The sequence below is a fragment of the Camelus bactrianus genome, chromosome 8 (genome assembly GCF_048773025.1).
Source record: "Camelus bactrianus isolate YW-2024 breed Bactrian camel chromosome 8, ASM4877302v1, whole genome shotgun sequence".
NCBI lineage: Eukaryota > Metazoa > Chordata > Mammalia > Artiodactyla > Camelidae > Camelus > Camelus bactrianus.
This window is the reverse complement of record NC_133546.1, coordinates 50,087,131-50,104,029: the sequence shown is the minus strand read 5'-3', so window position 1 is coordinate 50,104,029 and position 16,899 is coordinate 50,087,131. Positions and strand designations below refer to the sequence as shown.

Sequence of the window (16,899 nt, the reverse complement as noted above, 5' to 3'; positions counted from 1 at the left end):
CTGCTTTTAGCTGCCTATTCCTGCTGAAAGAGTAATGCTGAATTAGTCCTGTTATATTAATCAAGTGAAGAGAAGACATGTAGTGATGCCCCTTATAAGGCAGAATAGTTTCCTGGCCAGGTTTTTAAGACCTCTTAGTGAAAAATAAAGCTTTAGGTATGAATGTAAGTGTATTTAAATCAAAACCAAATCATAGGCAACACTGAATATGATCTGATTTTTCTGCTTATAGAAAAACACTTATGGATGATTTTGTGCAGAAAAATGGAATATACAGTATAATGATTTAGGAAAGAAGATTAAACTTTGGAAACTGGCTGTTTTTGGGTAGAAGAAAGCAGTAAGACTGATCCCTGGGGACATGTTGAAAGATGCATATAGTTCAATATTATTCCATGCTTCTGGGCAAACGATTAGAAAAGTTATTAATTATCATATAATAGCAAATGCAGATGAGTATCTGCCCTCATCAGCATAAAAACCAAATTTCATTTATATTGTTGCCTCTACTGAAGAGAATATTTCTCCCCAAAGCATAAAACAATAAGTAAACAACCAAAAAACTTTCAGTGTGTCCCCGTGAGGATTTTTGAATGATCCAAGTCTGTACAAACCTATTCTATCATTCATATCAAATAACAAATATGAGTATTACTTATTATCTGCAGAGTATTAGCTACCTCTCAATATAGCTTAATCATGATTGCCATTAATTGTTGCACTTTATCACAGGAAACATCATTTTTTCTACAACTTTTGTAAAAATCAAGGTTACTGTTCTATCAATGCTCTGTTTCCAGTGTAGAAGGATTCCCAGACATTAAATATTCTTGCACTCTATCCATTTCCTTTTGTAGATTTCTGCTCACCATTTTATTTACTTTTCACTGCTCTGAGCTGAGCCTGCCTTTTAGAAGGAGATATTTTCTTCCTTCGAAACAAAATATATTTTATCCTTCAAAATCAGAAAGGCCACCCACCCTGTTTATCTTGTTAAACTTCTATTCTTTGCCATTTTCCAGCTTTTTTTTTCCTGACTGAAAATAAATATTGGCACACTTTGGAGTGTTTGTAAAAAGCTCTATTCTCTCATCATGTTAACTTTTCTTTAATTATGAAATTCTGGGTTGAAATCGTTAACAAACCTCTTTTTTCTTAGGTTCTCCGTATAGAGACAAAATCACCATAGCAATTCTTCAGCTGCAAGAGGAAGGCAAGCTGCACATGATGAAGGAGAAGTGGTGGAGGGGCAATGGGTGTCCAGAGGAGGAGAGCAAAGAGGCCAGTGCCCTGGGGGTTCAAAATATTGGTGGCATCTTCATTGTTCTGGCAGCCGGCTTGGTGCTCTCAGTTTTTGTGGCAGTGGGAGAGTTTTTATACAAATCCAAAAAAAACGCTCAATTGGAAAAGGTAAATGTCACTTTTTTACAACTTAAAACAATCATTGTTATAATAAAACAAACTATTTTTGATCTTTCCAACCAAGAGTAATGCTTAGAACTGTGACTGTTAATTGTCTTCTGCCCCTCGTTACATAACAAAGCCTCACCCAACTAACGATCACCTTCATGGTTGTTAAATTTAAATATAATACTTTTACTTGAAGCCAGCTTCAGGACAGGTAGCTACTTCTCCTCTTCCTGAAGCCTGAAAAAAGGAGGAACTCCTGCTGCTTGAAGCTCACTGCCATTAGTGTATTAGAGGAATATAATTAATGAAGGAAGTAAAAACCAGAAACTGTAATGTGAAGGAAAAAAAAAAAACTTCTCTGGGGATAAAAAGTGTTTTAAGATACAATACTAATTAACAGTTTTAAGTTAGAGAATAAATGAAATTTTCATCTGAAGATTTTTGGTCCAATAAATTTCTAATGGAAAAAAATCTTAACCTGCATTGTGGAAATATAATTCATTTTCTACATTAAGGAATATGTGAGAATATTGTAGTTTCTTCTTTGTCACTTAATGTTACTCTGAGTGAATCTTTTTATTTCCTTACAGCTGAGTTTCTAGAAGAATATATATAAACCTCAAAAATATTGAGACTATTGTAATTTTTCTTGGGATTTTAATATATTTAGTCTTTTGCACAAATGTCTTTATGTTCTATTCTCAAAAAGTTTGTGAACCTGGTTCAGATTTTGCATTTCTAGTGCTATGATTCCCTCAGTTCTATAAATATAAGGCTGAATATTTATAGAGCTCTCTCTCTTTCAAATGGTACAGGATACTTTTTAATATAAATTTATGACTCTGGACATAAAATGCTGTTTTAACATTTTTAAGTCTTCTGAAATTTTAGTCTTTTAGTATATAAACGTCTCTTTGTTTTTAATTAAAAAACATTTTTTAGATCTTAACTTTTAGATCTGCATAAGAGTGAGATTATATTCTCTTTAATAGGTGAAAGGTTTATGAACTTTTATTGGTAAATATGAAGACAGGAATATGATTTTTTTTCATTTGTCTTTAATAATTTGTGATACTATGATACAATTACTTATTCTTTCTGAAATCAGAATTTTGGAGACAGCATTCCTACATTTTTACTTGACTACGGTACTGATTCCTTGAAATAGTGTTTTTATAAATGACTATTTTGATAGCCCCATTCTGTCTATGAGTAAAATAACCAATTCAAAAGTTTGAAAAAATTTAGACAATCACATGATTTATTTTCCCACAACATTCAGGATGGATATATCTGCTGACTTGGCTAAATCAAGTATCTGTTGGGTTTGGTGTTACTGACGATTACGTCTAAGTCTACTTTTTATGTTATGATCTTTTTTTATGGTGTCAAAATGATTTTTTGAATCAAATCCAAATAATTAACCAAAGATGAAAAATATTGACTCTTCAATTTTCATTTTTACTATAATTTGTTATTAAATGTGATATTTGGTTAGTTAGTATTTCAAATGAGTCGAAAATTATAGAAGAAATTTAGGTTTTCCAGTTGGAACCTCAAATCATCCTTATGCAATGATTTTCTTTCAGTTATAGCTCAATATTAAAATAAAACAAAAACAATCTCATGACAACATGTGGTATTCTGTTGCTCCTTTCTATTTATATCCTGTTCATATGACTTACCTGGCCCATGTCTCTGTGCAAAATTATCTTAAAAGCATTTTGTTTAAAATTTTAAAAAGGACATGGGGATTACTTTTGTGAAATAACCTTTATTGTCATTATAAATAACTAGTTTAGTTGAATTTTTTATATATCAACAAGCTGTCACTTCCTATGGAGCTCTACAGCCTTCTAAAAAAATAGAAAAAGGAGATCAGTGTACTTTTTATTTTTGGCTGAAACAGATAAAATATTATATTGGAAGGAAGCAACTGTGTTGACATGACATGAACATTATTAGTCACATTCCCCAATGCTCACACACTGTCTCCACATAGCTTCTGTAATGCAGTTCAAATTCCCCAGCTCTGTCCACCACTGTAGTTTTATCTTTTGTTTCTCCCTAATTTGTACCTGTACTCTAGCCACACTAAATTACTTTCAATGTTCCAAGGTCATCCAGCTTTTTAAAAACCCTCTTCCATTCGACCTGAGCAAACTTTGTCCATTTTCTACCTGGCAGACTCCCACTAGTCATTTTAAATCAGAGATTCAAGAGCAGGTATCAACTTGCCAAGAAAGCTTTTCCTAATCAATAGGCATAATGGATTTGGGTACAGTGCGCAGCTGTTTCCACAAGGTGGTGTTAGATTTTTATTTTCTTTTCCAAGAGGGGGGAAATGTGACCTATATATCTCATTTTTTTTTTTAACTTGGCTGATTTCAAGTACTACTATCATTCCAAAAATTTCCTACAACTTTGAGAAAGTTGGGAATGTATTTTGTCCATTTCAGACCACATCCATCTTTTTCTCTGTGAAACCTATGCACATCTCCATTCTCCCTTAGCACACTATTTTATTCAAATGTTGATTTCTCTGTGTGGGTGCTTCTCTCCCTGTTAGACTCTTAGTTCCTTTAGGATAAGGACCTCATGATTTTAGTTTGTACCTCCAAGCTCTCCAACAGTGCCTGTTGGCATAAGATAATCTCTTTCTTTCTTTCTTTCTTTCTTTTTTCTTTCTTTCTTTCTTTCTTTCTTTCTTTCTTTCTTTCTTTCTTTCTTTCTTTCTTTCTTTCTTTCTTTCTTTCTTTCTTTCTTTCTTTCTTTCTTTCTCTCTCTTCCTTCCTTCCTTCCTTCCTTTCTTTCTTTCTTTCTTTCCTCTCTATTTAAATTAATAATTAAATAGAGTCCAGTAACTTACTTGGAAAAATCTACCATAAACAATAAAAAAGAATTGTTTCCATATAAGTGAAAAGAAATTTGTTTATAAAGTAAATAATTATGGGTTTATTAGAAGTGACCCATTTTATTAATTTTAATAAATTAGGTTCTTGGGCTCAATTTTCCCTCATTTTCTTGAGAAAAAGAATTTATTTTCTTGGTCTATATGGTTTGTTTAACAGCTTGTTTAATTTATTAAAATTAACTGTGAAATATTCCTAGATTTTCTTATAAGATATGCATGAGAACATACAGGAATTCAGAGTTTATTTATACTTATAATTGTGTCTTTAACCGAAATTTTTTAGATTTTAAAAACAAAGTAAACATTTGTAAAATTGTTTATTTAATCAACAATTATTTATTGAGAACTAAATATGCAATGAATTATGTTTGCACCTTAAAGGTAAGCAAAAATATATTATTCACGATTCCTATCCCAAAGTGCTTTATTTATTTTCCCTTCTCTTTTTATGTTTTCTTTCTTATTTCTTTAATTTATAGTATTCTAGTATTTTTTAAAAGAACAAATGAAATTTTCTATCTTTATCTACATAGGCTGGCAGATAAACACATAGTACAGCTGAAAATGAAGTTTATGTGTAAAATTTATGAATAACTGATGTATTTCTATGTTAAGTCTTACCTCCAATGATGATGATAATGATAAAATCAGTAATAATTATTATCTAAAGGTGAAAATAAAATGTCTTTTATAGCACATATTTTATAATTTATTAATGGAACAAATAGATCTTAATGACTGTAACGTTTTTATATTTCCAAATTGATAATTAAGAGTAGTAGAAGACTGTATTATTTTTAAATGAGGGCAGGTTAAATCTGAAAACAGAAGGTAATGCTGAAATATGTAGATCTTAAAAAAAATCTCAAAACTGTAAATGCATTCCTTTCAGATAACCACAAGATGGTGTATTACAATTTTTGGAACAATTAATGGCTTTAATTTTGATGCAAATATTAATGCATCAAAGATACATTACTTTTCATTTATTTAAACTTATAAACTAACTAAGTATTTATTTTTCTGATTTTTTTTCACAGTTTAACTTGACCATTTGGAAAGATACTCAGATTTTTCTTTCATAAAAATCTGTCTGAAAAAGTAATGAATCAACATGTGCATTTTCTAATTGATTTTCTTTTTGCCTTACCTTTTTCCTGATTTTAAAAATATTACTACTTACGGTTCATTCAGTAAGCAATCCAAGAAACTGTGTACTTCTTTAGACAACTATCAGTGCTTTTCATTACGTGGATTTGTTTCAAATGTCCTGTGTTTACCTTCTAGGTCTTACTTATAACTGAAAAAAATCTGCTTAATACTAACAGAATTTTATTTTCTCTGGTAATATACTACCTTTATGATAACTCATTGGTTTTGTAATCATGAGTTATAAATAATTATAATACTTTCAATTTTTATAAAATATTTTATGACATAATTATGTTCTATTAATTTATGCTTGAAATTATTCATCTTTTTAAAAATATTTGAATATACCCTCTTTTAAAAGATATACATAATCCTGCCCTCTTCTGATTTCTAGCAAGAGTAGTAATATAACTTACATAGTTTGCTCTTTTGTTTTTGTCTGGTATGTATATAGAAATATTTTCTTTTCCACGTAATAGAAAATGGATTTGCCTGTACAAATGTTCTTGACTGAACAGCTTGAATCTGAATCTGAGTTTTCTGATATGAAAAACTTAATGACAGAAATATTTCCTTTCTTAATACTTAAGTATAAACAAAATGTAGTATATATGTCTGAGAAAAATATATAAATTATTGCTCTGATATTGAATTACTAAGCTATGTGTCCTGTCTTGGATACACATTTTTGTTCTAACTTTCCACTAAGATGATTGAGGTACATTTTGAGAACGACTTAGTATGGTTGCTTTCAGGATATAGTCCATTTTAGTCAACGTAGTTATTTGTATTATAGAACAATAACATCATATCAAAGGTAATCTCTAAATAATGATATTTTTCAGTCACTGACTGAAAAGTCAAAAAAAATTTTGAGGGCACATAGAATGTTTTTCAGTGTATAGCTGAATAACAAATGTAGAAGGCAGTTGTAACTCCTAGTAAAAGGACAACTGAATGAAACAATGCAATTTGGGGAATAAGAAGAAAATCAGAGTGGTTTAGTTTAAACCTTCAAGACTAGGGATCCTGGGTGAAAGATTATTCACAAGGAAAACACTTTTCAAAGTTGGCTGAACCTGCATTTCATGGAACCAGAAGAATGAAAACAGATCGTTCACAGGTCCTGATACACAAATTGCTTCCGGAATGTTGAAGAATTAGTTCTAACAGGAGTAATGTTTTGTAAAAGAAGTCATTTATTGGATAAGATATAGTCAAGCAAACATCGTCATAAATCATCAGTAAAGCTTCTATTTCAATTTTACGTTTTCCAAATAATGCCTATTTATAAACCACAGACTATCTGTGCTTTTCATTTATGGGATTTTTATTTAATGTATAGAATTTTAACTTAATGTATGGAATTTTAACTGCCTTTAACTGTTCTGAAATTAAAAGTTCTGAGTACATTTTTAATATGAAAAAATTTAGCTATAAAGCATGTTGCTATTCAGAAGTTAAAAGTGGCAAATAAACTTTAGACAAATAGTGCATTTTGTATTGTTTCTATGTTACTGCCTTTCTCTGAGAGCAGAGCATCTCTGTTTCCATTAATGGCATATGTAAGGACTAACTGGATGGCTCTTAAAAATGCTCTTACATGTAAACATAAAATCATACTTCAAAATGAGATGCCAGTGTTCATTTTACTCACTAATCTACTTGCAAATCAGCAATAGGATTTTGTCATTTATTTATGAGAAGCCATACTCTGTTTATGCCCATAAATAATGTTTTAAAATAAGATTCAAGCTGACAGATAATAATTTTACTACCTTATTTTCATAAATGACTTTAGAGTTTTTAAAGTGTAATATTGCATCTGAGTCCAAAATAACTCTGGGAACCGTGCAACGATTCTTATCCATATTGTGCAGATGAGGATAAGTGTCTCAAGGGTCAAATATGTTTCCCAAGGTCAAAGATGCCCAGGATAACTATTTACACTATTTTATACTGCACTACAAAATAGACATAGAATATTTAGCCATTTTTCTTAACAGTTTTTCTCCCTGATGTTTTGGTCAAATGTGTGGAATAGAAATTAGAATTAGGTAAACAGACTGTACTGTGGTCATAAGCAGTCATTGCTGTAATATAGTCATTATTTTTATTCACAAAGCTGATAACATTTTAACCACTGTACCTTAAGGAAAGAGAGCTTTCCCGAAATTAAGCATTACTTATTTGGATATTACATACTTTGTTGAAAAACTGTATTATTATGACTACTAGCCAGACTATGATGATTAACATGGCTTTTTGTTAAAATTCATTTCACAGCTGTATCGACTAAAGTGGTGTTGAAGCTTGTCAAAGCTTATTGATTTTTCTAGCTTAAGTAGGGGACATGTAAAAATGTATAATGATGCCCCATTTTTCTCTGTCTCATTGTATTTGCAAAATGCAATATAAAGATATTCAGTAACTTTCTGTAAGAGTCAAGGTTTCTGAGAATATTTTAATCTTTGGTTATGTTTATCATTGTAAAACAATCCAGGCTAAAGAGTAGGATGCCTTGTCATTTTATTTATTGAGAAAAAATATATTTCTTTTAGATCTATAATTTTTTTCTGTCTGGTTTATCATTTAGTATTGAAAAATTACCATTTATTAAGAACAGAGTCCAGGTAAAAGGCGCAGCTGAAATTCACACTGCTGTCAATGAGGCAGGCTAGTATAATAAAGCACTCACAGGATGGAAGTCAAGAGAATAGTGTTCCTCTTTCAGCTTGGAAACCAGTTATGTGCATAACGTTAGATAGATAACTTGACTTCTTGAGTTTAATGTCTCTAGCTGTAAAATCAGAGTGATTAAGCAATAGGGCCACTAAAGAACCTACAGGTCAAGTCCTATCTGGCTCTGCACAGCTTATCTAAATAATACAATTTTTTCAAAAGGAGAGCTGCTCTAGAACTGAGTATCAAGATCAAAATTCCTATACCTATATTTTTGACATGAGTGTCTTAGTCATTTTTCATCTCTCATTGCTACACTGTTACTTCACTATATCCATATAGTCTTAGGTAAATTCATACTTCTGATGTATACATTAGCTATTTTTAAAAGACTGCCAATTAAAGAGTATAAATTGAAAGGAAAGGGTCAATTAAATGACATTTAACTTCCTCATTCAGTCCACCAACATTTATATAAAATATTGCATATTTTACCTGATATCCTTTTTATTTCATTTTAGTTATTATTTAATTATTATCTAATGTGAAATAAATTTCTGCAGGGATTAATTATAGTGACTGGATTTGTCTCTACTACATTTGCTTTGGAACTCTTGGTTAAACGGCCTATAGCATCAGAAATTAATTTAAAAGTGTGAAAATGAACTAAGTATTCATAATCAGTTAACAAATAATTTAAATGACAGACAAAACAAAACAGTTTGGTTGATATATGCTAGTATATATTAGGACACTGAGCTACAAAACCTGATGGAAGGAAACTGAAGATTTTTGGTAGGGATTCAATTAGAAACTGTATGCAAAAATGCTTGGAAATTATTCTGAATGCATATCAGAATATCATTTAGTTAATTGTATACTGTCAAAGAATAGGACAGCAGGACATATAAAAGAGAGTTTCCTCCTTACAAAATAAATACTAAATAGAGAACTGATGGTAGCATATAGTGTTTATGATTATTTCTCCTTCAGTCGATAAGTGACTATATATATTCAACATGAAAGTGATGAGCTTCAAAGTTTAAAAAATTAAACTGGTTATCTTTCATCAGTTGCTGTTTTTGAAAAAAGACATTGCTAAGTGTAAACTTAAAAATGAAGTTTAAATATATCAGCGTTCAATATGGAGCATGTTTACAACAAGATTCTAATATTAAAAAAAAAGTATGTGCTTCTCCCAATGCAGTCACATCATGTTATTATATAAACATACCTGTAAATTAGAAAGATAAGCTATTAAGAATAAATTATTCTATAACACTTAGGATGATATTCTTGAGAACATTTATCTGTGGACTATTTACGTGTTGTCTTATACTCAAAATAAAAAAAAAAAAAAAAAATATATATATATATATATATATATATATATAGCTTCTTTAAAAGGCAATGTAAATACAGCCAAATATATACTTTTAAGATTTCCAACCTTGTTGTTTCAAGAATTAGAGATGTGTAAATACAGGTTGCTTCATCAAATATAGTGAATTTTATAATGAGTTTAACTAATTTAAATGCAATTATACATGCTAACAGCTCAAAGATTTAAATTTTCATTTTCAGGAATCTTCTATTTGGTTAGTGCCACCCTACCATCCAGACACTGTTTAGTAAACTTTTGAAACTTACTAAAAGAGGTTTTTAATAATGGTTAGTATCCTTGTGCCTTTCTTTTTTCTTTTTGTAGTCTGTTATATTAATGTGAAGAAACATTTTTGTTGTTGTTTTCACCCTAATAAACTTAACCTTATTTAATGACACAATTTGTTGTTTCTATCCCAAAGAAGTGATTTGAAAAGCATGGTAGTTTTCCTTCTCATCTTTCCTTCCTCCCTCAGTCTTTCCCTTCCTCCTTTCCTTCCTTCCTCCTGCCCTTCTTTCCTTCCTTTCTTTTCTTCCTTCTCTCCTTTCTGCCTGCCTTCCTTCCCCCCTCTCTCTCTTGCTCTTTCTCATTCTTTCTTCTTCCCCTTCTCCCTCCTCTTCCTCATCTCCCTTCTTCTTCATTATAACACAGGAAACTCCTATTAAGTGCACTTGAGTTTTTCAAAACTTTATTTCATAGTTCAGTAAAAAGACATTTAAAAAATTTAGATCTTGATATGAAGAAAGACAATTTGTCTCTATCAAAAGACAAGTAAGAACTTTAAAAATCAGACATAGTAATTTTTTGATAACATTAAACACAGAGAAACTGTATTTCACAATCATCTCTACAGTTTCAACTTTAGATTCTGACATAGATCAAGACATGGAATTTATATTTTAAAGCTTAAAAAAAATATGAATGTGTTTGCCCTAGTACTATAAGTGAATGGTACTTTATGGTTATCAGTAAATTTTTCAATTTTGTCTTGTTGATTCCAAACTTTCACTCAAATCTAAATAAAGGTTTTCACAGTTTTGTGAAGGAGTAGAAATGTTATATAAGTGAGAAGAGAATCTATTGCCTCACAGCGACTTTATTAGAACTTAGGATTTTTTTAGGTAAATTTACATTGATGGATCAAAAAAGAACTGGCAAAATTCAGCTTTTTCAGAGAAAAAATAATTAACAAAAATGATAACTTGACATTATATAATCAAGGTTACTGATTGCTTAAAGTTTGCTTCATTAAAATTTTCACTTTCTAATAGCTTTGTAAAATAGAGAAAGTCTAAAATGGCAATGGTGGGGTTACATTATTATAATTTGCAGGGTTTCTAAATTTGTAAATATAATTAACTTAAGATAAATGTAAATTAGAGATAAAAGTATTGTGATCTTTGGGGAAGGTTTTTCACCTACATTTTATATTAATCAGCATTATAAATTTTAAATTACATAAAATTGCTTTAAATAAGTTTCATATGTCTTTATTTGTAGTTTGAAGTATAGGATACTAAATACACTTCTTAATACTAGAAATAAAGTTGAATCCTTTCATAGTGGAATGGGTATCTACCTTCATAAGGTATTTTTTCCTAAGAACATGAGTTGTTTACACCACTTACAATGGACAAAACAGTTAATTAATGGCTTCATTTTATTATTTTTTGAAACTAGTATAAACAAAATGTTAAAAAAAAATTGAGTTTGCCAAAAGAGGTGTTATAAATTATTTAATATTTGAGAATTTATTTGTTTTATGTGAAGGCATATTTCAAACAATTCAACGTTATTCACATCCTATAACATTTTAGAGTGTCAATGACATCAGGTTCTAACCTTGGTACATTATCTAATCAATTCTTCTGTTAAATGTTTCAACAGAGAACCAAGACTAAGTTACCTCAAGACTATGTATTCCTCCCTCTTTTGGAGTCAGATTTTTCCATTTCTACAGTGTTGTCATCATCACCATCTTCATCATCATTCTCATCATGTTCTTAATAAGTACATCTAATAGTAGGTATTAAGCTACAAGAAACACTGTGTCCATATACTGGTGTCATACAGATCCTTTAAAAGGAAATAGAATTCATGAATTTCAGAACTGTATAACTTAACACATAATAAACAATGCATAGCAATAAGTCTGTAGTTACTGGGGAATTCACATGTGACGTTTAATCATCTCCCACTACAAGTACTAATAAATTAATATATTTTACTATTTTAATGTTATTAAACAAAGTTCTGTCTAATTAATTAGATCACTTGTAGACAATGCTTTTTACTAAGCTTCTGAAAAAAGACTTCTAAGCAATTAAATTAGGGATATTGTTCAATAAGAATTAAAATGTTAGGGTCATATATAGCTATGGTTAATTCAGTCAACGTTTAAAGAACACGTGTATACAGACAGTGCCATGAGAACTTGATCTCTGCTCTTTAAAGTTCAGTGAGAGGGATACATAGACGACCTAGAGGCCAGATAAACATGAGCATGAGTGAAAAATACTAAAGGGACAAGCTAAATTGAGTGAGAATAACGAGCCTGGTCAATTGGAAAGTGATTCCTGAATAAGTCAAAATCTGAGTCATGTCCTGCAGGAAGGGATAAAACTGGATTGATAAGAAGGAGGAAAGAACTCAGCAGAGTACCCGAGCAGGGAGAAGCAAAGGAGAAAAACCTCAGAGGTCCAAGCAGAGAAGGATATGTGTAGAGAAGAAAGAAAAGGTTTAGGGGAAAGAATGGGTAGAACTGACTCAGAGAGGTCATTATGGGGAAAAAAAGGAGATCTGGATTTCATGTTTCTTAGATGAGAAAATACCGTTAATAACTGATGTTTATAACAATAGATTTCTCTGGTAATTGTAAGCCTTTCAGAAAGTAATAGCCTAGATGTAGAGTTCAGAAGATCACTAACGAAACTATTCAGGAATGCACATACACACAAAAAAAATCCATATAGCTGGAAGTGGACAAGAAGGTATTAGGGCAGAGTCAAAAAATCACAGAATTGGGTATCAGGGTATCTTGCTGGAGTTGCAGGTGTGAGCTGCAGAAAGTGACTTGCCCTCTCTCTGAATCAGTTTCCTCTGTCATACTTTAATTCAGTATTAAAGTATCACAAAAGATGATGTATGCAAAGTTTTTTTTAAAATATAAGGCACATATATTGTATTACATATTTTTATCCTGTATTATTTTGGAATTACCCTAAGTTGATAAACAACAAAGGAGCAACACCAAAAGCAAAAAAATAAATCTTCACATGCATATTTGATTAGGTTTATCTCATTATGTTTTCATCTCACTTTTTGGAATTGTATAAATTTTTCATACTTGTCCACATTTTTGGTTGTTGTCCATGTTTTTAGTTCTTGCACAGAAAAAGCCTAAGTCTTAGTACCTCTGAATGCCAACACCAATAAGAAACTGGTTCAGGAATCTGCTTTATATGTAACTAACACAGGTTTATCTCAACTAGCTGGGGACAAACAAATTTCTGTTTCATGTTTTTGACTATGTAATAGGAATTTGTGGAGCATGTAATAATGAGCCCTAGTTATGCAGAATTTCTAGCAAATCTACTGCCAATGCAATGGGGATTTTAAAAAATATACATTTATAGGGTCGTTCTTCCTTCACGAAATAAATTCTTTACCAACTCACAGTTACAAGCTGATGATGGCAAAAAAAGTTAATATTTGTGCATGGATTCTTAATGTGCTACAATTTGTCATTTCGTGATGAAATCATATGTGTTTGTAATCATCACCAATAGTTTTTGAGGCATAATCACAAAAAGACATTATGAATACCAGAAATTATTTTCCATATTTTATGTCTAAATGTGTGAGTATGATTTTTGTTCTGTTTTGAGATGCACAATGAAGAGTCCATGTTTAAAGAACATTTTCCTGTCTCATGTTGTGATCTAGAAACTAGTGCATTTTTTCTAATTTTTTTAAATAGCAAGAATGGATTTCTGGTAACTGATTTGTGTATATGTGCTTGGATTTAAATTTTAAGGTAGATGTGTATCTTACACTGTTAATCAATTTTATATCTGAAAATCTTATTCAACATAATGTGTAATGTATGCATTCCTAGTTGGCAGTTCATTTCACTATCAAGTGGAGATTTTCTTTAAACTTGCCCACTTTGATAAAATATTTTAATTATCATGTTTTATGTATTAAAAGTGTAACAATTTGTTGTAACCTTCATAATGAAGTTTTTCAAAATTTCAAGGCTGCTATATTGACTAGTCTGTTGAGAATGATTTTAATATTGCGTTAGGACTGTTGCAGTTGACCTGTTTCGTAATACCCTGTTTTCTGTGTTATTCTGTAGAGGTCCTTCTGTAGCGCCATGGTAGAGGAACTGAGGATGTCCCTGAAGTGCCAGCGTCGGTTAAAACACAAGCCACAGGCCCCAGTTATTGTGAAAACAGAAGAAGTTATCAACATGCACACATTTAACGACAGAAGGTTGCCAGGTAAAGAAACCATGGCATAAAGCTGGGAGACCAAACACCCAAGCACAAACTGTCGTCTTTTTTCCAAACAATTTAGCGAGAATGTTTCCTGTGGAAATATGCAACCTGTGCAAAATAAAATGAGTTACCTCATGCCGCTGTGTCTATGAACTAGAGACTCTGTGATCTAAGCAGTTGCAATGATCAGACTTGATTTCCAAGCATCATGGATCAACCAAGTTACACGGGGTTACACTGTTTATCATGGGTTCCTCCCTTCTTCTGAGTGAATGTTACATACGCATTTTGTGGCTGGTTTCAAATGCAGTCCAGTAAGAAATTACAGGTTCCTTTTGAAGTCCAACTGTTGCCAGGAGATGGAATATCAATGCCCCAAGGGTAACCAGTAAAAAAAATCATTAAGAATAAAAATACCTGGAATCAGCAAAAACTGTAGTGTTACAAGAAACAGTACAGTCTTCTGAACACCCAGATAAGAGGGTGGTGATGTTACTGGCCCCGAGTTACTCAGTATAATGATCATCTGAATAAATGATATGTGTTTATAGGATGTGAAAAAAATGTAATGCAAGACAAATATGAATTTCATGGCAAGTGGAATATAAAGCAGATCTTCATCAGTGTTTTTCTTTCTTTTCTTTCTTTCTTTTTTTTTTTTTTTGACAGTCTGTGTCACTGATTGAGATAGAAGTGTCAGTTACCAAGGCAATAATGTTTTTTCTTATATTCACCACGGCAGGAGATGTAACATGAAACTCTACCAAATCCCTACCCATTCCCCTGACATTTCCCCAACCCCACACCAAGAATAAAAAAGCAACAGTTGGTTCCAAGATTCTGAATTAAAAAGGATGATGTTTTGCAATCTTTGTCTGAAGTTGTAAAAGAGGGCTGAGAATTGATATGTGGAAGACTGAAACTTTCATTCTAACATCCAGATCTGTTAATCTAAACCCTCCTTCCTGCTATAAATGAACTCAATGGAGCCTGGGCAGATCTCAGTGAATGGAGAAAGGGGACTGGTCAGCTATAGAAAAGTATGTGTGGCGAACTTTGAAGTGGACTGCATTTATCAATACAGTCACAATGTTAAATGAACAAAATTCTTGAGCAGTTTTTTTTCAAAAAAATGTTCAGGTTTATTTGTGGAAATGCAAGATTTCTATGAAAATAGTTTTTGTATGGAAATTTTTGTAATACTTTTTATCAACAAAATAAGAACATGTGTTCCTGTCGGGGGTGTGATGTCAAGCATGAATGGTAGTGCGTGTGCACCACCAACGTTTGGTGAAAACTATTTTTATCAAGAAAAAAAGGAATCATAGAAGAGAAATATTTTCAAGTTAGATAATATAAAAGCTAGGTGCACTACCACCACTGCTTACCATGCCACACCCCTGGTTTCCACGAGGCTGATAACATACTGTAATGAACAATTGTGTGTAAAATGGTAAAAGACACAGACCTCTTGACAACATTGTGATAACAGTTGAGTGCACACAGTTTGCTGTTTGAATCCAATGCACAAAACTTAAAAAAATCATTAAAATTATGTCCATTTTACATTCAGCTTTGACTTTCATTTTTCTCTTGTATGTGTAAATGAACACACGTGATGCTCTTTGTGTTAAGGGAAGCACACTTCCTGAATACTTCTGGGTCATCAAGGATGGCCCCTTCGCAACTACGGAGAACAGATGAGAAAAGCTCGGGCAATGAGCTACTCAGATGTACGAAAAGCTGAACTGGGATATAAAATGTCATCTTCAGGCTTAGGGCAGTTTAAATGAGAAAAATAGCTGTTCTCGGGGCTATATAGGCAGTATGACCTTCCCTTTTTTGTGAGTGAACAGAGACCACGTTCATAGGATTGTGTAAGACTGTATAGTGATTACTGATACTATATTTCAAGTTCAGTGCATGTCTAATTTAAGAATTCATTGTGCATTGATAATTTAATGTAATTTAGCAAAAGAAGAGGAAGAGAGCTAAGTATCCACAAGTTAAAAAAACTATTTTAACTAGAACTCCTGACCCTCCCCCCCCCCAAAAAAACCCTCTGTGAAATATTTCTTTAAACTTATAAAAGTTACATAATCAAATTGCTAATATCTATTAAATTAAAAATTAAATGCCCAAATGTTTTCAAAATTTCTAGTGTCTAGGGTTATTTTCAATTAAATTTCATATTTCAAGGATAATTCTGTCCCCAAATTTAATTTTAGGGAGCATACAAGTCATTGTTACAAATCTTAGCATTGTTTTATTTTAGTGGTAAGTAACCTTAAATAATACAGCTAATAAAAATGTTCAGATTTTGGTCAAGCTTAAGGTTTTACTCAATCAGATTCTAATCATATTTTAAAGGACTCTCAAATTTCTTCATTATATTAAACAACTTCAATAATAGGCAGAAAGTGAAACCTTAATTTTTAAGTAGTCAGGAAATGTTTAGATCTTTGGTACAATTTGATAATAACTAACAAATTATGAAAAGTCTAAAAAAACCTGCTGTATTTTAACTTCCAAGATAATTTAGAATTTATAATTGATGTATAATATATAATTTTTATTCATTTCCTATAAGGTTTCTACATTATTGCCAAAACAGGTATTACCTTACTCATTAGGTGCTTATACATATGTGAGATACTATTCTTAATTTTCATAAAATCTTGATTACTTTCAAAATAATTTGAACCAGTGAAAAAAATGTCTCTCCTTTCTGGAAAAGCAGTATATTGGAGTACAATTCTTTTCCAGTGTTAACACTCCAAGTACAAGAAGAGGAGAGACCACCTATTCTAGTTAACACCGTAATCTGATGACTCCAGGTAATCAGGGGAGACACG

At 31.5% G+C, this 16,899-nt stretch overlaps 1 protein-coding gene across 3 annotated transcripts in view; it reads left to right on the top strand.

The window, feature by feature from the left end:
• GRIK2 (glutamate ionotropic receptor kainate type subunit 2) overlaps nucleotides 1-15,610 on the top strand; it is a 926,084-nt gene extending 910,474 nt beyond the window's left edge. For all 3 annotated transcript variants that reach the window (XM_074368582.1, XM_074368583.1, XM_074368584.1), the window contains 2 exons: nucleotides 1,160-1,410; nucleotides 13,903-15,610. In XM_074368582.1, the coding sequence (XP_074224683.1) occupies nucleotides 1,160-1,410; nucleotides 13,903-14,067 (416 nt within the window). In that variant the 3' untranslated portion in view covers nucleotides 14,068-15,610. The remainder of the gene's footprint in view (nucleotides 1-1,159; nucleotides 1,411-13,902) is intronic.
• Nucleotides 15,611-16,899: the final 1,289 nt, after the last annotated feature.